General features: G+C 47.2%; 1 protein-coding gene across 2 annotated transcripts in view; it reads right to left on the minus strand.

Moving 5' to 3' along the window:
- CAPN8 (calpain 8) overlaps positions 1-11,173 on the minus strand; it is a 77,984-nt gene extending 66,811 nt beyond the window's left edge. Inside the window, exons 1-2 of one of the 2 annotated variants that reach the window (XM_013970127.2) lie at positions 10,890-11,173; positions 1,406-1,475 (exon numbers count right to left, since the gene is read on the minus strand). In XM_013970127.2, coding sequence (XP_013825581.2) covers positions 1,406-1,475; positions 10,890-11,126 — 307 coding nt within the window. In that variant the 5' untranslated portion in view covers positions 11,127-11,173. The remainder of the gene's footprint in view (positions 1-1,405; positions 1,476-10,889) is intronic. The other variant, XM_018060194.1, reaches the window with a different exon arrangement.

The raw sequence follows: 23,057 nt of genomic DNA on the forward strand, positions 1-23,057 counted from the left end.
CTCAATGCAGAAACCATGAGATCCTGGGATCAGGAGGGCTTATGAGATCAACAATGCTAATCTGCTATCAAACAGAACCTTGGTTTCCAACACTTAAGGCTAGAACTTACAAAAAAATGAAAATGAAGTCGCTCAGTTGTGTCCAACTCTTTGCGACCCCATGGACTGTAGCCTACCACGATCCACCGTCCATGGGATTTTCCAGGCAAGAGTACTGGAGTGGGTTGCCATTTCCTTCTCCAGAGAATCTTCCCAACCCAGGGATCGAACCTGGATCTCCCACATTATAGGCAGACGCTTTACCATCTGAGCCACCAGCGAAGAACTTACAAAACAAAATACATTATTCCTCTAACTTAACTGTGCCTGATTTGGAGGGAATATGAAAGATTGGGAAGTGAAGGGTCTTAATCCCATGATTCCTGGCCTAGGATAGAAAGCTTGGCTACAAAGCTAAGATTTTTTTCTTACTCATGATGAGAGCATCTATTGTGACGGCAGGTGGCGCTAGTGGCGAAGAATCTGCCTGCAATGCAGAAGACCTAAGGGATGTGGGTTCCATCCCTGGGTCGAGAAGATCCCCAGAGGAGGAATTGGCAACCCACTCCAGTATTCTTACCTGGAAACCCTCACAGACAGAGGAGCCTGGCAGGCTATGGTCCAAGGGGTCACAAAGAGTCTGACATGACTGAAGAAACTTAGCACACTTAATTGTATACATGTGGCCACTGCACACGTCGAATCATGTCCACTTACAGGAAACTATTATCAAAACACAGCACAGGGACTCCCCCGCTGGTTCAGTGGCTAAGACTTCGTACTCCCAACGCAGGAGGCCCACGTCTGATACCTGGTCAGGAAACTAGATCCCACATGTTGCAACTAAGAGTTTGCATGCCACAACTGAAGATGCAGCATGCTACAACTAAAACCTGAAGCAGTCAAATAAATAAATATTTAAAGAAAGAACACAGCAGCACACTTTGCTGCTGCTGCTGCTGCTGCTAAGTCACTTCAGTCGTGTCTGACTCTGTGCAACCCCATAGACGGCAGCCCACCGGGCTCCCCCATCCCTGGGATTCTCCAGGCAAGAACACTGGAGTGGGTTGCCATTGCCCTTCTCCAAGCAGTTATCTACCATATGCCTATAATCCTAGCTTGTGACTCTAGCATTAAAAAGGGTTAAATGAGCATATGGAAAATCTCTTGGTTAAAAGGAACCAAAGGGAGTTCCAGTATTCCCTGGAGAGTGGGAGCCAGAGTGGAGAGCGCAGCCTCAACGGCCCATATAGGTGAGGGGCAGACCCAATGTAGACGGCCAAGCCTAACAGCGTAATCTGATGTTACTCATCACACACACACCTGCCCTCTCCCAAAACAAATAGGCCTCTCCCCAGTGACTCACCCAGGGCACCCTGACAGATGTCTGTGCGCGTGGCTCCACCAACGATAAACTGAGGGCTGGGGCACAATTCCTGGAAACAATCGGGGACAAAACACAAGTCACAAAGATGCCCAGTGATGGTGGCACCAAGGGTGAAGGAGCTTGATCGTCATAAAATTCATGGAAGAAACCCAAGGGATCATCTATTGCATGTACCGCATTTTATCACTGAGGATTCTGAAGCCCAGAGACGGCAGGAGAGCTGCCCACAGTCACACAGCCAGGGGTGGCAAAGTAGGAGCTGGAGCCCACAGCTCCACCCCCCCCCCCGCCACCCCCCGCCCGTGAGCAAGCTTTTATCACTATGCATACAGCGTGGGTGTGTGGGTGTGTGGGTGTGAAGGCGGGGGAGGCAGGAGAAAGGCAAAGGCTAAGATAATGACGGGATGAAATATGATCTCACCGTTTGGACAACACCCCTACTTTTAGGGAGAGGATGAGGCTAGTGTTTAGCACTCTAAGAAAATGCTCTGCACCCTACGGACACTCATTAAATACTTGCCTCAGTGATGAGGACCCTGTGTGCTGATGGAAACACTGGGGCTTCAGCAAGTGTCTGTCCAGAGAGGAGAACTCAACCTCACTCCCACATCTGACCTGCAGTCCGTTGCCTCCCTGCTCATCTGTCTTGGAGTGGCACTTGTCACGGGCAAGCTCATGGCCCTAGAGCTCTATTAGGGCACAAGAAGGCATCCTGTAGGCCTTCTTTCTTTCTGGTTTACCCAGCAAGTATGTACTCAATGCCTGTTCTATACATGGTACTGGTTGCACCATATCGGGCAGGGAAAAGATGGGAGCATGGTGACACAGAGGGAAAGAATACACGTGGTTCTTGGCCTCCAAGTGCTTTCAGCCTACGTGGGAAACCAAGATAGACATCCAGGGTAAAAATCAGAGGAAAGGGCTTCCCTGGTGGGCCAGAGGTTAGGACTCTGCGCTTCCACTGTAGGGGGCTCGGGTTGGATCTCTGGCTGGGGAACTAAGATCCCACAGGCCACGCAACATGGCCAAAAAAATAATAATAAATAAAAATTTTCTTTAAAAAAACAAATCAGAGGAAAAGCCTAGTGCCTAACACTGGAATGTAGACCACAGAAAACAAAAGGAGAAAAGGGAGAAATGCCCACGAGGGATTATGCCTGAAAAGACTTATTAGATGGGAGAAGATACATGTGCATGAGAAAAGCAGAATCTAGGACAGGCTACGGGCTTCCCAGGTGGGGCTAGTGGTAAAGAATCTGCCTGCAACACAGGAGACATAAGAGACAAAGGTTCAGTCCCTGGGGTAGAAGGTCCCCTGGAGGAGGGCATGGCAACCCACTGCAGTATTCTTGCCTGGAGAATCCCATGGACAGAGGAGCCTAGTAGGCTACAGTCCATCGTGTTGCCAAGAGCTGGATGTGACTGAAGTGACTTAGCAGATGTGAGGACTGGTTCCCAAAGGAGAGGCAGGTCTGCCTCACCACCAGGCACACTCTTAGGGGGAAACGGTGGGAACCTCAAGGGACAAAAAAGAAGCCAGCCCGGTTTTGCTATATCAGGGACTGTCTGACCACAGAGAATGGAAAATATTTCCATCTTACTCCATGAGTGACTGTGTGCTAAGTTACTTCAATCATGTCCAACTACTTGTGACCCCATGGACTGTAGCCCGCCAGCCTCCTCTGTCCATGGGATTCTCCAGGCAAGCATACTGGAATGGGTTGCCATGCCCTCCTCCAGGGGATCTTCCAACCCAGGGATTGAATCCTAGTCTCTTATGTCTCCTGCATTGGCAAGCAGGTTCTTTACCACTAGCACCACCTGGGAAGCCCATCTTACTCCATAGAGATTAAAAAAAAAAAAAAAATGGTGGATCAAAAAGGAAAGGGGAAGCAAGAGAATGATGGGCTGAAGGCAGACAGAGAGAGTGGGTATGCAGCTATGAGCTGGGATTCTGAGGTTCCGGGACCATGCGGGGTGGAGGCTTCTGAGTGGCAGCCCTAACACCCTTGTATAAAGCTCCTGCCTAAATGGGCAGAGATAGCACTTTTGGGCTGGCTTTTTTTTCTTCCAAATATTAAAAAAAAAAATCACTAACTTGTTTTTTATTTAAATAGTGCGTGCCCATGGGTTAAAAAAAAAAAAAAAAGTAACAGCAAATAATGCTATAAAAACAAAAAAATTCCTTTCACTTTCGATTCCTTGCTGTTAACATTTCTTGTATACGCTTCCAGAAACTCTTTTGATGCAAAAGCATATTTACATATATATGGCTTCCCTGGAGGCTTAGATGGTAAAGACTCTACCTGCAATGCAGGAGACCCAGATTCAATCCCTGGATTGGGAAGATCCTCTGGAGAAGAGAATGGCTACCCACTCCAGTATTCTTGCCTGGAGAATCCCATGGACAGGGGAGCCTGGTGGGCTACAGTCCACGGCATCACAAAGAGTCAGACACGGCTGAGTGACTAACACCTTACATATGTACATTTTCTATCTTGTATATCTTTGCTCAGCACATATAAAGCTTTATCATTTCATTATAAGTACCATGAGTTATTTAGCCAGCCTTTCAATAATGGAGCTTAGTTCTGCTTGTTTGTTTCAACCTCTAGTGGCAACTTTTTGTTTTTTTAATCTGTCTGCACCAGGTCTTAGATGCAGCATGTAGGATCTAGTTCCCTGACCAGGGGTTAAACCTGGGGCCGGTGCATTGGGAGTGCGGAGTCTTAACCACTGGATCACCAATTGTCCTTCTAGAGGCAATTTACAGACAGAAGTGGCATGAGCCAAACTAGGGGTTCTAAAAGTGGGCAGCAGCAAATTCTAATCCCAGGTGATCAAGAAGATCCCAGAGTCCAGACATCCTCTCCTGGTGGGCAGAAGGTAGAGATTTGAAATTTTAATTAACAAAAATGGAGAGACAAGAAGAAATGTTGAATGTAATTTGTTTGTTTTGTGTTTTAGAAAAGGAAGGGCTGAGAGCACACTGAACAGAGGTTTGGCAGAATCTCTCTGCTTAAAAACCTTCTTTAAAGAGTCTCCAGCTCCTCATCTCCCATCCATCCATCCGTCTCCTGAAACCTGGCTCCGATCTCCCAGGGCTCCATGAAACTCCTCTCACCTGAGTCACCAGCACTCATAGAACGAGCTTCGTTCTCCTCCATCTCACTGCTCTTTACACTTGATACTGTTGCCTGTTCCCACCTGAAACCCTCCTCTCTTGGCATCTGTATCCTCACTCGCTCTTGACTTTCTCCCCTCTCTACTCCTTGTCAAGTCTCCTTCAAGAGTTCCTCTGTTCTGTTCATCTTCAGGACCAGGGAACCCCTGAGCTGGGTCCTCAGTCCTGGGCATGACCCCATCTCACAGAGCAATAACATGCCTGAAGCCTTCTCCCTGGGTGACGCCATCCAGACCTGCGGCTTCAGTTACTAACTATAGAATATGCTGATGCTCCCAAATCACTCCCCCGAGCTGTACATTCAATTACCCATGTCACACTGTCTATATGTTAGAAGCGCACTAGACTCATACCTAATAGGTCTACCAAGCTCAGCTAAAATGGTAAGTTTGGCTTGGAAAACAGAGTGGTTTGCGAAGGCTAGAGACAACAGGAAGCATTATAACCAGAGTGGTGCTCAGGGGTTCCTGTGTGTGCCTGCTAAGTCACTTTAGTCGTGTCCAACTCTTTACACCTCTATGGATCGCAGCCTGCCAGGTTCCTCTGACCATGGGATTCTCCTGGCAAGAATACTGGAGTGGGTTGCCATGCCCTCCTGCAGGGAATCTTCCCAACCCAGGGGTCGAATACACATTTTCTTATGGTTCCTGCATTGGCAGGTGGGTTCTTTACCACTAGAGCCACCTGGGAAGCCCAAGAGGGTTCCTAGGCGATGGAATGCTCATTTGATTACGTTATTCATTAGCATGACTAAAATGTACACCACCACCCACCAAGAGAAAACAACCAAGAAATTCCCTGACTTATATGTTGTATGAATCTCTCAGGGGCCACAGAATATCCTCAGCCTTGCAAGGAGATCACATCTTAGCATTATGCCTGAAGAATATTTCCGAAGTCTTCTCTCCATTACTAACTCTATCAGAACTCAGATCAGATCAGAGATACAAAGTAACCTGGCAGTCAAAGATGTTTAAAAGAGGCAAGCCCCTGCAAAGAGGGAGGTCTTCCTCAAAAACAAACATGTCTTTTTAGCAATAATGTTTACAATTTCTCAGGTAATTAAAACACACCACAAACTCAATTACTCAAGCCTCATATCAGCCCCTAATGAGTCACAAGAGAAATACCGGTATCAGTAAGAAATTCAAGGTAGGAAGTGATTTAACTCACACTCTCAGTGACTTGATGACTTGGAAACGCTGCCCCCTAGGATATTAGTCCGTGTCTGATAGTCGATGTTTGGCATCTTAGGAGCCCTGGCTGTGCACTTCCGGGAAACCCAATGATGCTGTCCTATTCAGCAGCAGCAGCATTGGTTATGCCCATGGGACTCAGCCCAGCACTCCTGTCCCTCTAGGGTCTGGCCCCATTGGACGTTTCCAGGCTTGCCCTCTGCTTCCCACGGTGCTCTCTCTCCTCTGACTACAGGCCACGGCCGTCCTCTGAACAAGCTCTGAATGCACATCCACGGCCCTGACCCTCTTCTTTTACCAGCATCCCCTCTGCTTCAGATGTCTGCAGTAATTAACCAGCCCCAATCCCACAGTCAATTTAACTGTTTCTGCCCCTGAACTCCTGTACATTGTGTCCATATTTATATTTCACTCTCTGGACGTTTTGTCTCATGATAATAGCTAGAGACAGTTCATAGAATCAAGAATCTATTACATGCCAGGCACTGGGTTAAATTCATCCTCTCACTCAAACTTCGCAATAACCCAATGAGGTAAGTCATATTATTATTCTTTTTTTTGGCCAAATTGCATGGCATGTGGGATGTGGAATCTTAGCTCCCTGACCAAGGATTGAACCCACATCCCTCGCAGTGGAAGCATTGAGTCTTAACCACTGGACTGCCAGAGAAGTCCCATGTTATTCCCATTTTATAGATGAGGAAACTGAGTCCTGGGGAGGTCAGTAACTTAGCCACACAGCTAACAAACGGCAGAGAGGGAACCAGAATCCTGATCCACCTGTCACCCAAATCCGAGCTTTTGGCCATTCTGCTGTTGGTCCACTATCTGACCGTCTCCCCAGCTAGCAAAACCTCACAAAGGCTCCACGCTAGCATCTGTACGTGACCAGCACTCAATAAACCAACACTGAGTTGAAAATTCCCAAATTCATTCACCTAAGCGGCAGGCAAAGTGGAAGCCCCACCCTGAGGCCTCGTCCCCTCATCCTTATCCGAACCTCCCAAAGGTCAGCAGGTTTCTCTTAACTGAAGTTGGCTGTTCCATGAGTCCTTACCATGCAGTTGACATTGTCTCACTTCTCTCTCTCTCTGTATTTCTCCTTAGGATCAATAAACTGCTTAATTACAGAAAGAAAAAAAAAAGGACGGAGAAGAAAACCATTGATTGGGCCGAACCAGGGCCTGCACCCACTGAGCATCCCTCAAACCACAGAGGCCGGGCTGGGCATCAACCCAGGGCCATGGGGAAGCTGGGAAATGAAAGCCGCTTCTAGGAGTACCCCTCGCTCTCACAGGCAGTCATATCGTCTGTGACAGGACTGTGGTCCATGTCTAACACTAGCAGCGGAAGTGTTGTCTTAGGATCATAAATAGACAAAAGTTTCTCCTGAGAACCCAAGCTTGACCATTAGATCGTCCATGTGCACAAACTTGTCCTCCAACCCTTCAAGAGCCCACCCAAACCTCTCACTCAGGACTTCAAATAGGCAGAAACACCCAGCGGGGGCAGGATGTCAAATTTTATGATTTTGGAAAACATCCAAGTATCAAGCTTTATGTATAATTGAGAGGGGAAAAAAACAAATATCCATATAAATTTAGCCCATCTCATCGCCTTTCTCCCAAAAGGAAATAAAAATTAACATCTTTGTGGGAACAAGGGTTCTAAGAGCCACACCTGGGGAGCTGGCTTCAGGTGCCTAAAACCAGGAGGTAAAGGGCCACCCTCAAGAGCAGCAAGCACAACAAAAAACAGACAACTCAACGGACAACTGGGCACTTGAACAGGCATTTCTGCAAAGACGATTTATGAAATGGTCAACAAGCACATGAGGGCTTCCCTGATGTCTCAGTGGTAGAGAATCCACCTGCTAATGCAGGAGACATGGGTTCAATCCCTGGTCTGGAAAGATCCCACATAGTGAGGAACAGGAGAGGCCACGTGCCACAACTACTGAGCCTGTGCTGTAGAGCCCAGGAGCTGCAGCTCCTAGATGGGCCCGAGAGCCCATGCTCTGCAACAAGAGAAGCCAGCCACCACAATGCCCAGCACCGCAAGTAGACAGTAGCCCCTACTCCCCAAAACTAGAGAAAGCCCACGCAGCAACCAAGACCAGCACAGAATAAACAGAGGAAATGTTAAAAGAAAGAAAATTCATGGGAAAAAGTATGAAAAGATGCTTACCATCACTAATCATTAGGGAAATGTAAATCAAAACCACGATGAGATTGCACTTCACACTCCCTGGTATGGCCACCGCCACAAAACAGAAAACCAGTGAGGGTGAGGCTGTGGATGTGGGAAAATTGGAAGCCTGTACACTGCTGGTGGGAATATAACACGGTGCACTGGCTGTGGAAAACAATATAATTAGTCCTCAAAAATCGAAAATAAATTACCGTATGATCTACTGATTCTATTTCTGGATCCAGACCCAAGAGGAATGAAAGCAAAGGTCTCAAAGAGCTATTTGTCCACCCATATCCACAATGGCCAAGAGGTGCAAGCAACCCAAGTGTCTATTGATGGATGAATGAATAAGTAAAACATGAAATATTCATACAGTGGAATACTATTCGATCTTAAAAAGAAAATGCTGTCACATGCCACAACATAGATGCATCTTGAGGACATCATGCTAAGTGAAATCAGCCAGACATAAAAGGACAAATATTGCATGATTTCACTTATATAGGAGGTACCCAGAACAGTCAAACTCATAGAGACAGAAGTAGAGGGGAAGCAGAGACGTGGAGTTATTGTTTAATGAGTACAGAGTTTCATGTTTGCAAGCTATAAAAGTTCTGGAGATGGTTGGTAACAACAGTTGCATGGCCATCAATAGGAGCAATCAATGCTCCTATTGTTACTGAACTATACACTTAAAATGGTTAAGATGGTTAATTTCATGTTGTGTGTATTTTACCACAACCTAAGAAAAAGAAAAGAAGGAAGGAAGGAAAGATGGAAGAAAGAGGGAGTGGGGAGGGGAAGAAGAGAGGGGAGGGAGGGAAGAAGGCAAATGAACTCCCTGGTGCACCTCATTTCTGGGCACCCCCAACCTTCTTACGGGCCCCTGAGAGACCTCAAGGAAGAAGGAAATGAAGCATTTGGGAACAGGCTGATTTCCCCAGATCCTGAGGCACATCTCTAATAATAGAATCAGGGTCATTACCAAGTCAGGAGCCTATTCAAAAACCTGTAAGATTGTAGAGGATAAAGCTGGGTCCTATAACATGCCGCGTGATGTGCGAGCACAACCTAGCCGCAAGCAGCCATGTGCGAATCCTTATTGATGACTGGGAATGGAGAGGGTAAATTGTGACAGGCTTTTATTCACTCATCTGAAAACTCTCAATAATGGGAGTACTTAGGTTTCACATTAATCAGGTTCTGCTTACTACCTCATCGTCTGGATTTTATAGCATTTTGCTGATAGGCACAAATCAGAGCTCCATTCTGAAATTAGCAAATTTATGTGGATAGTAAGGCCAGGTGAAGACATAGTCTAGGGCAGAACGTGGTTGAGGAGGTGAGGACTCTAAGAATTTCACAGGAAAGAGGGACTTCCCTGGTGGCCCAGCAGCCAAGACTCTGTGCTCCCAATGCAGGGGGCCCAGGTTCCATCCCTGCTCTGGGAAGTAGATCCCATACGCTGCAACTAAGCGTTTACATGCCACAACTAAAGATCTTGCATACCACAGCTAAGTCCTGGCACACACAAATATATATATATACACACACACACACATATATATACACACAAATATATATATATATACACATATATATATACACAAATATATATATACACAAATATATATACATATATACACATATATACACACACATATATATATACACACATAGGCTTCCCTGGCGGCTCAGATGATAAAGAATCTGCCTGCAATGCAGGAGACCTGGGTTCAATACCCAGGTTGGGAAGATCCCCTGGAGGAGAGCATGGCAACCCACTCCAGTAGTCTTGCCTGGAGAATCCCCAGGGACAGAGGAGCTTGGCAGGCTAGTCCATGGGGTCACAAACAGTAGGACACAAATGAGCAACTAAACACAGTATATATATATATATATATATATATATATGAATTTCAAACAAAGGAGAAACACTAGGCAAAGGCTAATAATACCTGACTTTGGTCACCAAGTGAAGCTTTCTTCCCTCCCAACTCAGACATCTCACCTCCCCCAGGCTCCCTGGGGTCTTTCATTCCACTCGAATGCATCCTCTTCCCTTAAGTCTTCCCATCATTCAGTCTTAACATCCCAGGGTCCCACATGCATGGTTTATGTCTCTGTTAGCATTTCCTTCATTCTGCCCAGGATGTCAGTCTTTTATTCACTTGTCTGCCTCCCCACAACCTCCATCAGAGCTGAGACCACAGTTGAGCCCACAGTTTCTCCCCAACCACCTTCCCAAACAGGACAGAGCCAATGCCTGGCCCAAAACAGGCCTAAAAAAAGAAAAAAAAACAAAACCATCTGTTGAAATGAAACATGGCGTCAACTCCTGACATTAGACTGTAAACCCAACCTGGATGTTGCCAACATCTCGAAGCACCCAGATAGGCTCCAGAGAGGGGTGGGAAATGGCCATGGGAGGGCTGGAGGGAGGCCAGGCCAGGGAGTTATGCTCAGAGGCAGTGCTCAGTCGTGTCCAACTCTTTGCAACCCCATGGACTGTAGCCCGCCAGGCTCCTCTGCCCATGGGATGTTCCAGGCAAGAATACTGGAGTGGGTTGCCACTTCCTTCTCCAGGGGAGGTAACTGTTTTGTAAAACTGATAGGATGAAAACAGAAACGGAGGAGATAGCTGGAGGTAAGGGATGATTCTGATCCCAGGATTCCAATCTAACTTGTCTTGTTCCAAAACCCATGCATGCTCTTCCGTCTATACTTTACTGTCTCTGAAAAATAAATTTTAAGTGGGGGTGCAGAGGGTGGAGGTTGTCTGAAATATAGGATCCAGGAACAGGGTCAAGAATCATAACTTCTCCCTCAACTACTGCCCAGAAGTGAGGGACTTCCATCCTGACTCTCAGCAGCATGCCCACCTCCTTACCGTGGGCCGTTTCCAGACAACGCCTTGAGTTTGAGGGGAGCAAGGTCCGAGATCCTTGTAGCCCAAAGCTGACGGGCACGCTGGGAACTCTGGGTCCTTAAACAGGAGCCCCGAGTCCAAGCACTGCTGCCTCAAGGTCTCGAAGTCCTGGCCCAAGTACCTCACGGCCTTCTGGCTGGAGCCAAGGCCTTCAGCGGCCGCACGCTGCCTAGCTACTCGGGCTGCCGGGGCTGCCATAGCCGAGGGCTCGGTGGGGTAGACAGAGGGCAGGGCTGCTCCGTGCTCTCAGAGACCTGCCCCGCTGGGAGGGAAGCTATAAGGCATGCGAAGCAGGGGAGGGGCGGGTGGAGCAGGTAAACATTTCACCTGAGGGCCCCCACCCCACTGCCCGCCCCCATCCAGAGGGCAGGGAGTCAGGGCCAGAAGCAAATATGTACCCAGGGTGCCGGTGAACCTGCCCTGCCCTCCCCTTCTGCCTTTCAGCAGACAATTTGGAGGCTAGGAACCCTCCAGGGCCCCTCCCAGGCCATAGCCTAAGACATTCTTGAGGATCACAGTCACCCATCCCCATCTCTTTGCAAGACCTGCTTACCCATCATTGGCACCATCAGCTGAGATGAGAAGGCCTACTGGGTAGCTTAAGGCCAGTATTTACCAAAGAATTGGTTCTCAGCAGAAAGGAAAGGGGTTGGAGGGGTCACCCTTCTTTCCAGAAAAGTTTGGCTACGTATTTTCTAGAAAGATAGAAATATCAGAGAAGGGTGAGTCACAGAGAGCATCAGAGTAACCCCAAGCAAAGGGGCCCCACCTATGAGTGAAGGGTTTGGCCTTTTCCTGGGCATCTATCCCAACTCCACCAGTAATTAGCCCTGTCACCTGGGGCAAGTCATTTAACCTCTCATCCCCTCAATTTTCTCAACTGTAAAATGGAAGGTAATAGTAGGACCTACCTTATATAGGCTTGTTTGGAAGAGTGATGAGATAGGACATAGAATTTGCTTAGAAGAGTACATAAGAAGCACTCAGTAAATAATCAGTCATCATTATTCCTGGGAACCAGGACCAGAAAGAGAAGGCCTGAGGATCAAGAGTTGTAGGTTCTGTGGATAGCCTCTAAAAGCCATCCTTGCTGCAAAAAGCAAGGAGATGGGTTTTCCCGTAGAGCCTTAAGAAAGGTGCAGAGCCTGCTGACAAATTGCTTTCTGCGCAGTGAAAGCTATCGGTCTTCCAACCTATGTAACTATGTGCTGTGCTTAGTCACTCAATTGTGTCCATGACCCCATAGACTATAGCCTGCCAGGCTCCTCTGTCCATGGAGTTCTCCAGGCAACCCAATGTAACTGTAGAAACCAAATTTGTGTTGTTTTAAAGCCACTAAGTTTGTCATAATTGGTTACGGTAGAAATAGAAAATTAATACAGGAAAGAAAACGTAATATGAAGAGTGATTACATACAAGGGAGGAAGGAAATAGGGAGGGGCGGTCCAGAATAGAAACTAGGCTTATTTTATAGGTTTGACTTGGAACATGTAAATATTTAATCCTAAAAATTGTCGTTAAAAAAATCCATAAAATAAAATGGGATGAACATATTGGTAGCACACCATTCAGATTCAAAGTGGCTAAAAAACACAAGTTATTTGGTTACAACCTTCAATATGACATATCTTGGAAGAAAAACTTACGAAACCACAAGAAAAAATCTTACACTATTTTCACTAATCATACGGTTAGTAGTAAAATTTTCGTCATTGTTTTGAAATTATTGTATGCATATTATGGAAGAAAGCAAATGAGAAGTATTTTATATTCTAATTCTATAATTCGGCGCCATTAGAACTCAAATTCTGGGCATGGGGTAAGGGAGATTCATACTTAAGATCAAAAAGATTAAATAAAAATTCTGCCAGTCCTCAGTTTGGATTGGAAGTATCATCTTAAAAAAAAAAGAGAGAGAGTTGTGGGTTCTAATCTCAGTAGAAAAACAGGCTCTGGGAACTTGCATTGATTGTTTTTCTCAGCGCTCCAATTTTCCTAGGCCTGGTTTACCCTAAGGACAAGAATATCAGTGATTTTTGAAATTTGGGGGTGAGGGAGCTGAAAAATGGTCTCCCAAAGATATTTAGTCCTAATCTTTGGAACCTGTGAATAGTACATACCGTATGTCGAAAAAGGATTTTTGCAGACGTGATTAAGTTAAGGATTTTAAAATAAGGAGACCATCATAGCCTCAAGTGTAATTACAAGTACCCTCATGAGACAGAGGGCGAGGGAGACTTAACAACAGACAGAACAGGAGAAGGTACCCACAGACGCAGAGAGACAGGGGTGATGCTGTCACAGGCCAAGGAATGCCAGCAGCCACCAGAAGCGGACAGAGGCCATGAATGAATTCCCCCCGAGAGTCTCTGGAAGGGGTGTGGCCTTGCCACCATCTTGGATTCAGCCCCGTGGAACCGATTTTAGACTTCTGGCCTCCAAAACTGAGAGAGAACATATTCCTGCTATTTTAAGCCACAAAGTTTGTTAACTGGTTACAGCAGCCCCAGGAAACAAATCCAGGGTGTGTGAAACTCCCATGAAACATTTGCTTAAAATGCTGATTCCTGGGACTTCCCTGGCAGTCCAGGGGTTAAAAATCCATCTTCCGCTGCAGGGGGTGTAGGTTTGATCCCTGGTCAGGGAACTAAGATCCCACCCAATGGCGCAACCTAACAGATAAAAAATTTTTTTAAGTTTTTTAAAAAATAAAATGCTGACTCCTGCCTATGTTCCCCACTCCCTCCAAAGTTCTAATTCAGTGGGTGTGGGGTAGGACCCAGGAGTCCGCAGTTTTTATACTGTTATCACAGAGATGATGCCGAATGCAGGGGTCCACAGTCCACACTCTGAGAAGCTCTGAACCGGCTGAACTCTGAGGCCCCCAGCTTCCCACCTTCTAAGCCAGCCACTGTCTGTATGTAGAGCAGTTCACCAGGCAAGTGGGTCTGCGCAAAGAGAAAGAAGTGTCTGCTCCCCAGGCATCCAGCATAAGATATGGTTTCAGGTTTCACCAGAAATTCAAGGCCAAAAAATGACCCTCAGAGGCTCAAGCTAGCATCACAGACTTGGCTAGGCCCTCATCTCTCTGGGGGTCCCACCTGCATTTCCTCAACCGCACCTTGATTCACCATCTGCCCCAATAGTAAGTTCATCCAAATTTCAAGATTACTTTTTCCCTTGTGGCTCAGCTGGTAAAGAATCTGCCTGCAATGCAGGAGACCTGGGTTAGATCCCTGGGTTGGGAAATTCCCTGGAGAAAGGAAAGGCTACCCACTCCGTTATTCTGGCCTGGAGAATTCCATGGACAATATAGCCCCTGGGGTTGCAAAGAATCGGACTCGACTGAGCTACTTTCACTTCAGTAACGTTGCTCCTGGTCTCACTTGGGTGGCCCCATCCTCCTTTAAAACCAGAACCATAATTCCTCAACACAGAATCCTCTCAAGCACATGGGATTACAGGGGAAATCTAGGAACTCTGTGCAAAAGGCAGGGAAATACTTATTTTTACTTTTGAATCTGAAAGTGAAAATGGAAGTCACTCAGTCGTGTCCGACTCTTATGATCCCACGGCCTACACAGTCCATGGAATTCTCCAGGCCAGAATACTGGAGTGGGTAGCCTTTCCCTTCTCCAGGGGATCTTCCCGACCCAGGAATCAAACCAGGGTCTCCTGCATTGCAGGCAGATTCTTTACCAACTGAGCTATCAGGGAAGCCCCATTTTTTAATCTACTGCCTACTTATCTGAAGCTTGTGACTGACGTCCATGGCCAATCTTACTCTACTCAGAGCAGACATTTCAAATACAAATCCAACCATGTCTCTTCCAAACCTAAAGCCCCCTCAAAGGCTGCCCATCACTCAGGAGAACAAGTCTGCCCACCACTCAACAGACTGGCCCCTTGCTCCCTCTCTGCCCCCTGTCCCCCACCCCTCTCCCTCTCTGCTTTCCACTCCCCAACCTCTTTCAGGTCCTGGAATGCCATGCTCTGTCCCATTGAAGGCTTTGCACCTGCTATGCCCTTCCCCGGAAACACCCTCTCCTCACCCCCACCCCTACTCAGCCTTCAGATGCCCAGTGCCCCAGGGAAGTCTTCCTGGACCCCCTACACAGAGACATCCACCTTCTGTAGGCTCTCACAGCAGCCGGCGGTTCCCTGCCAGGGTGAATTTGATGAATGCCCCTCCACCCCGGCAGACTCTGATCTCCACAAGGACAACTGTCTGTGTTTGTTTTGCTCATCACTGCGTCACTGGAGCCGGAAAGCTCCTGGAGCATTGTAGGGACTGAATAAACATTTGCTGAATGGATAGACACCCATGGCTATAAGATGCCCAGTGGTTGGAGAGATACACACCAGCTATAGTGAACCCAGTACCTTCAGGCAGAGAGCTCGTGGGTTCGTTTTCCCTGCCTCTGTTTCTCTCCAAGCCTCCCTGAAACACTCCCCTTGCTGCTGCTGCTAAGTCACTTCAGTCATGTCCAACTCTGTGTGTCCCATAGACGGCAGCCCACCAGGCTCCGCCGTCCCTGGGATTTTCCAGGCAAGAGTACTGGAATGGGTTGCCAGTGCCTTCTCCAGAAACACTCCCCTTCAGTTCAGTAGCTCAGTCGTGCCCGACTCTTTGCCACCCCATGAATTGTAGCATGCCAGGCCTCCCTGTCCATCACCATCTCCCGGAGTTCACTCAGACTCACATTCATCGAGTCCATGATGCCATCCAGCCATCTCATCCTCTGTCGTCCACTTCTCCTCCTGTCCACAATCCTTCCCAACATCAGAGTCTTTTCCAATGAGTCAACTCTTCCCATGAGGTGGCCAAAGTACTGGAGTTTCAGCTTTAGCATCATTCCTTCCAAAGAAATCCCAGGGCTGATCTCCTTCAGAATGGACTGGTTGGATCTCCTTGCAGTCCAAGGGACTCTCAAGAGTCTTCTCCAACACCACAGTTCAAAAGCATCAATTCTTCAGCGCTCAGCCTTCTTCACAGTCCAACTCTCACATCCATACATGACCACAGGAAAAACCAGAGCCTTGACTAAATGGACCTTAGTCGGCAAAGTAATGTCTCTGCTTGTGAATATGCTATCTAGGTTGGTCATAACTTTCCTTCCAAAGAGTAAGCATCTTTTAATTTCATGGCTGCAGTCACCATCTGCAGTGATTTTGGAGCCCCCAAAAATAAAGTCTGACACTGTTTCCACTGTTTCCCCATCTATTTCCCATGAAGTGATGGGACCGGATGCCATGATCTTCATTTTCTGAATGTTGAGCTTTAAGCCAACTTTTTCACCCTCTTCTTTCACTTTCATCAAGAGGCTTTTTAGCTCCTGTTCACTTTCTGCCATAAGGGTGGTGTCATCTGCATATCTGAGGTTATTGATATTTCTCCTGGCAATCTTGATTCCACCTTGTGTTTCTTCCAGCCCAGCGTTTCTCATGATGTACTCTGCACAGAAGTTAAATAAGCAGGGTGACAATATACAGCCTTGACATATTCCTTTTCCTATTTGGAACCAGTCTGTTGTTCGATGTCCAGTTCTAACTGTTGCTTCCTGACCTGCATACAGATTTCTCAAGAGGCAGGTCAGGTCATCTGGTATTCCCATCTCTCTCAGAATTTTCCACAGTTTATTTTGATCCACATAGCCAAAGGCTTTGGCATAGTCAATAAAGCAGAAGTAGATGTTTTTCTGGAACTCTCTTGCTTTTTCCATGATCCAGCAGATGTTGGCAATTTGATCTCTGGTTCCTCTGCCTTTTCTAAAACCAGCTTGAACATCAGGGAGTTCATGGTTCACCCTTAGATGGACTGAAATAAACAAGCCCTCCCTCCATCTGGACTGAAATAAACAAGCCCTCCCTCCGCCTAAGGGCAGAGTGAGTGCAGCTCTTAACTTCCTTTATCCGAAAGTGGCTCCTTTGGGGTTACCGATCTCCTTCCCACCCCACCTGCCTAAATCACCTCCAGATGCTGCACGGGACAAACCCGTCTTCATTTTAGGCAGACAGATCTGCACTGCTGTGAACAGAGCCCTCATTTCCCAAGTCAGGCGGCGTCTCTGCTCACCAGCCCCACCTGAGCTGGCAGCCAGCGTCTCCCTATTCCCCAGCCAGGCGCCCGCTGGCCCTGTCAACCTGGACAGACATCTCCCCAGCCTCACACCCCAGACATCCCAGCAAGAGCTGCTGCCAGTTCCACCCAGGAAGCCCAAGTTCCATGACAGAGGCTGACGAGGCCCCGCAGAAACACACCAGGCGGCACCGACTAGTAAGAACCCTTCTTGGCAAACAGCACTGGTGAGTGCGGTTCAGACAGCACTGTTTTATCCAGTGGCTCCTCTCAGCCAGAAGGACAGGCTGCCTTGTACCCTCAGCAAGGAAGACAAATCACCCCAAAGCCCAAGTGTGCTTTTCAGACGAAGTCTGCAAAGCTTGTTGTCATGCAGAACCCGACCTTCAGTCTCTCTCCTGGGCCTTCCCATTTCAGATTTCTAAGGCAAGCAGGGGGTGAATCTAATGTCAAGAGGATTACAGAGTTCTCACACAGTGCTGGTGGGGATGGAAAATGTACAGGCACTTTGGAAACCCGTCTGGCAGTTCCACAAAATGCTAAATACAGGGAGTGACAGAGTAATTCCTAGGAACATTCCACTCCAGGGAACTGAAAGAGAGTTGAAAACTCAAGTCCACAGGAAAACATGTACTCTGATGCTCAGAACATGTTATTCGCAATAGCCAAAAAGTGGAAACATCCCAGTGTCTATCAACAGATGAATAGACAAAACGTAGTATCGCCGTGCAACTGAATATCATTCAGCCATAAAAAGGAATGAAGAAACGGACGCACAGTACAACACAAGCTGACCCTTGAAAATACTATGCTAAGTGAGAGAAGGGGCGGCCCGGCAAGCCGAGCTGGGAAGCCAGTAGAGGCTCCCTCCCAGGGGCCAACCTAGATCCTGCAGACCCAGTGTGACCGCAGCAGTCACAAAAGAGCTACGGTTCTCTCTAGAGCAATAACCAGACCAGCCAAGTGCACAGAAACAGAGTAGATTATTTGCTGCCAGGAGCTGAGCAGAGAGGGAAACGGACTGACCACAAACAGGTATTCGGTTTCTGTTTAGGGTGATGGAAATTTTCTGGAATTAGGGAGCAGTTATGGTTACACAACATAGTGACTGTAATGGGAGCCACAGATTTGTATACTTTAAAATAATGAGCTGTCTAATATGTGAATTATTTCACAATTAAATTTTTAAGATAGAAGAAAATAATAGTACAAAGAAGATGGTGTGATGTGATCTGTGCATTCATTTGTGGTCTCTAAGGAAAAAGACGGGCTCCCCTGGTGGCTCAGAGGGTAAAGCGTCTGCCTGCAATGTGGGAGACCCGGGTTCGATCCCTGGCTTGGGAAGATCCCCTGGAGAAGGAAATGGCAGCCCACTCCGGTACTCTTGCCTGGAAAATCCCATGGACCGAGGACAGGTTTCTGGTCTGCCCCAGGACAGCAAGAATCCCATCATACCAAAGAGTGCCAGAGCTGAAAGACTGAACCCTAAAACAGCCCCGAGAATACAGAAGTCTGGGCAGGCCAGGCATGTGGGTTCACATACCATCCCAGGCCCTCATTGTTGGCAGGAAGGGGTGGACCCAGTCAAGCCAAGCTGAGAGACCAGCTGAGACTGCCCCCCAGTGGCCAACCTACATCTTGCAGACCCAGTACGACTAATGCTCTAAAATCTGACATCTGAATAGAGGTAGCACTTTCAAGCCCATGACCAATTTGAGACTCAGAGCAAGTCTATAGGGAGAAGGCAATGGTACCCCGCTCTTGCCTAGAAAATCCCATGGACGGAGGAGCCTGGTGTGCTGCAATCCATGGGGTTGCTAAGAGTCGGACGCGACTGAGCAACTTCACTTTCTCTTTTCACTTTCATGCGTTGGAGGAAGAAATGACAACCCACTCCAGTGTTCTTGCCTGGAGAATCCCAGGGACGGGGGAGCCTGGTGGGCTGCCGTCTCTGGGGTTGCACAGGGTCAGACACGACTGAAGCAACTTAGCAGCAGCAGCAGCAAGTCTATGGGTAGATTGTATTGCCAGATTAACCCAAAGTCATTCACGTGATAAACATGCCCCAAAGCCTTCTGATTTTAAATTCCACGCTCTCTCCACAGCATAGGACCTACACTGCCTACCAGCAGGAAGCCCTGCTCTGGGCAATAGGCCACAAGGCAGGAAACCTGAGACAAAAAAAAGCCTATTGACCATTCAGTCCTTCAACCCACAAGCCTTCTCCACACCAACTCTTTGCTGTGCATGAGCAGACATCAAGTAGCAGGACCAAAGGACAAGCAAACAGCACCCCTGCCCACGAAGATCTTGGATGCTACACGAGAGACAGAGCAGGCCACTCAAAGAAAGGAGTGGCCGACTCCGAGGGGACAGATGATAAGGAAGGCTTCATGGAGAAGATGGCATTCCAGCTGGATCCTGCAGCGTTAAGGGACTTAAAGGATTTGAAAAAGGGAAACAAGAAAACCGCATTTGAGCCCAGAGGAGCATGGAGAATAAAGGCAAGGACCATTAATGCTCCCACGTGGCACTAGTGGTAAAGAACCCACCTGCCAATGCAGGAGACGTAAGAGATGAGGGTTCGATCCCTGGGTCGGGAAGATCCCCTGCAGGAGGAAATGGCAACCCACTCCAGTCTTCTTGCTGGGAGAATCCCATGGACAGAGGAACCTGGTGGGCTACAGTCCATAGGGTCGCAAAGAGTCGGACACAACTGAAGTGACTTAGCATGCACGATTAATGCTCCAGAGTGGCTGGAGTAAGGGATGAGGTGGTGGACAAGATGACAGGGCATGTAGGTACTTCAGAGGTGGAGTTTTTTTCTAGTTAAAAGCAATTAGCAACTTCCCTGGTGGTACAGAGGTTAAGAACCTTCCTGCTAATACAGGTGACACTGGTTTGATCCCTGATCTGGGAAGATTCCACACGCCACAGAGCAGCTAAGCCGGTGAGCCACAACTACCGAAGCCCAAATACCTAGAGCCCACGCCCCGCCACAAGAGAATCCACCACAATGAGAGGCCCGCACACCACAAGGAAGGGTAGCCCCCACTGGTCACAACTAGAGAAAGTCCACACACAGCAACAGAGACCCAGTGCAGCCCAAAATAAATACATATTAATAAATAAAATTATTTTTTTTAAAAAGATGCGGTTGCTCTAAACCAGGCAAGAATGGATGACAGTCTAAGCCAGGTAGAATCTGTGGGGTTGGGCAGGGTGGTGAGATGAATTGCCAAGGTTCCCGCCTCTGCACACCCTGGAGTGGCTGGGGGGGAAACTGCCAGGATACCACTGAACAGCGGCCTTGTGGAGACCCTCTCCCACCCCCCCACCCTAGAGCTCTGACAGTTCAGGATTCACGTTTTGAGTAACAGGGGCAATGTGATTTCCTCCAAAAGGAAACTACTTCCTAGAAAAGAAAAGGCTGGGGGAAAAGGTGAGAACTGTCCTGGCCCAGTCTATTGCGGAAAGCAAGGCCATGGAAAGCTGGAACTGCGCATGCGTCATCTGGTTTCTCACGGAAGCCGCCACAGAGTGCCGCGCGCAATTGCCAGAGCTTAGCACGTGTTTTTGAGGTTGTTCTTTCGGAGTATCACTAGGTCATACACTCCCTTGCCCTCCATCCCCGCTGCCAGGTAACCGTGGATATAGCATCATCAGTTTTCTCTTTCCTTACAAGGTCATTTCCTTCCGCATACAGCCTTCCTTTAATTTCTCTTGTTTCTAACTTTTCTTGCATCCATGTTTCTGATCCATTTTCCCCTTTCTTTTTACAACAAAATTTCATCAAAGAGGTGTATATACTCACTGCGTCCAATGCTCACCTCCCAGTCTCTCTTCTAGTCAGATTTTCAGGATAAACCATTGGGTGAAGAACCTCATGACCATGATGTTGCTAAAACCAACGCTTACTTCTCAGTTCTCATTTTACTTGAACTATAAGTAGCAATTAGACACGGATCAATGCTTGTTCCTTCCAGAAACGGATGGGGGGCGGGGGGAGAATTTCATGAGGGCTGTCTTTGAGTGGGCAAGAAAGGATCCGATCTAAAACCTTTAGTCGCTAAGTCGTGCCTGACTCTTGAGACCCCATGGACTGTGGCTGCCAGGATCCTCAGTCTATGGGATTCTCCAGGCAAGAATGCTGGAGCGGGCTGCCATTTCCTTCTCCCTTTCTCGCTTTAATGATATTCCATTTTCCAGGTACACAGTGCCCCTAAGCTCTCTTCTTACACATTTCCCCCTTACACCCAAGGGGAAAGGTTGGCGGTAGCTAAGAGCTTAGACAGCCCATCCTTAGTCACAGGAGAGAAGGCAGAGCAGGTATGATCGCAGGTATGGCCATGGGACCCCAGAAGGTTCTCTTCTGATTGCTTTAATTTTTACGCATGGAAGTAGGAATTAAGGACATTTAGGTGAAACTGAGAATGAGGTGGAGGTGTTGGGGATCTGAAAGAGAGAAGTTACGAAGGGGAATGGGAGAAGGGAAAGATGGAAACACAATAGGATGGTTGCCAGGCAGTATTAAGAGCCCAGTGGAGTCAGTGATTATCAATAGAGTGTGAGACAAATCAGCCTGTATATTAGTTATCTATTGCTGCTAGCAATTTACCCCAGTTGTTGTGGCCTGGAACAACTGTTTATTACCTTACCATTTCTGTGAGGAAGGAAGTTGGGCATAACTTAGCTGGGTGGTTCTGTTCTGAGTCTTTTTTGAGGCTGCAGGTAAGATGTTGATGGGAAGCTACAATCAACTGAGGCTTGATTGGGGTGGGATGTGCTTTCTCAGATCAGTTGAGATGATAGCTAGCAGAAATTAGAGCTGCAAGCAGCAACCGTCAGTGGCAAGGAATTTTTAAAGGTGTCAGAGCCAAGGTGTTGTGACTCCAGCGGCTGGTGGTCTTTGCTGCCCCCTAGATCCCTGTTTCATTTCAACCTGCCTTGTAGATTCATTTGAAACTAACTGCTTGGTTTAACAGTGAGTGTGTAGTACCGCTCTTCCTGTTTCACCCCTCAAGAGGGTGATAACTAGCTGTCATTCTTTTAAAGGTTGTGCCTGCCGCCTTCCCTACTCTTCATTTTTATTAAACGTCTAAAAATGTGTAAGAAGAGAGCTTAGGGGCACTGTGTACCTGGAAAATGGAATATCATTAAAGTGAGAAAAGGAGAAGGAAATGGCAGCCCACTCCAGCATTCTTGCCTGGAGAATCCCATGGACTGAGGATCCTGGCAGCCACAGTCCATGGGGTCTCAAGAGTCGGGCACGACATAGCGACTAAACCACCACCACCACCGAAGTGAGAAAGGGTGATGAAATGGGTCAGGTCAGGGTTAACAATAAACTCCAAATTCTGTAGCTGGTTAGGCTTTGTTAGGCTGTTGTTCCCAACACTAATGTGAACAAAACGTATAGCCCAGCTTTTAAAAATTAAAAATTAAGATATTATTTATGAGTCATAAAAAAATCCCCTTACCACCAGACGTAAGCTAATACCACATATAAAAGTGAACAGTCAGAAACATCATTCAACCTCTCGTTTAAAACTGGCTTTCAATTGCCAAACTCTGGAGAATTAGAGCTGCTTTTTATTGTCTGGGATTCTCTGGAGGGATATCAGCTCTGATCAGAGTTTTAAATAGAGAAAAATATCGAGAGTTAATTAAAATGTGTCAATGCTGTCATTTTCCACGGGGCACAAAGAACTAATGTGTAGTTAGGATATCAGCAAAAGGCTAGTAAGCATGTTTTTCACCGGTGAATTAAATGCACAACTCCTAGGATATGATCACAACACAACTTTTTTTTTTTTTTACATTCTGTTCAATGTGCATTTGATATTTCTATTTACATGCCTGCTTTGTGCAAAAAGTGAGGATCCGTTTTCGTATAAAAGGAACTTCCTCAGTTAACAACATTCTTAGCTATGAGTGCTGTTCCAGGCCTTTTATAAACAGGTTTCAGACTCAGAAAGAATCTGTCAGGCAGAAGGAAAACTAATCCAACAGCATTTTGGCCATAGATCCTCAGTAAAGACAAAAAGAAT

This window comes from Capra hircus, chromosome 16, assembly GCF_001704415.2.
Source record: "Capra hircus breed San Clemente chromosome 16, ASM170441v1, whole genome shotgun sequence".
NCBI lineage: Eukaryota > Metazoa > Chordata > Mammalia > Artiodactyla > Bovidae > Capra > Capra hircus.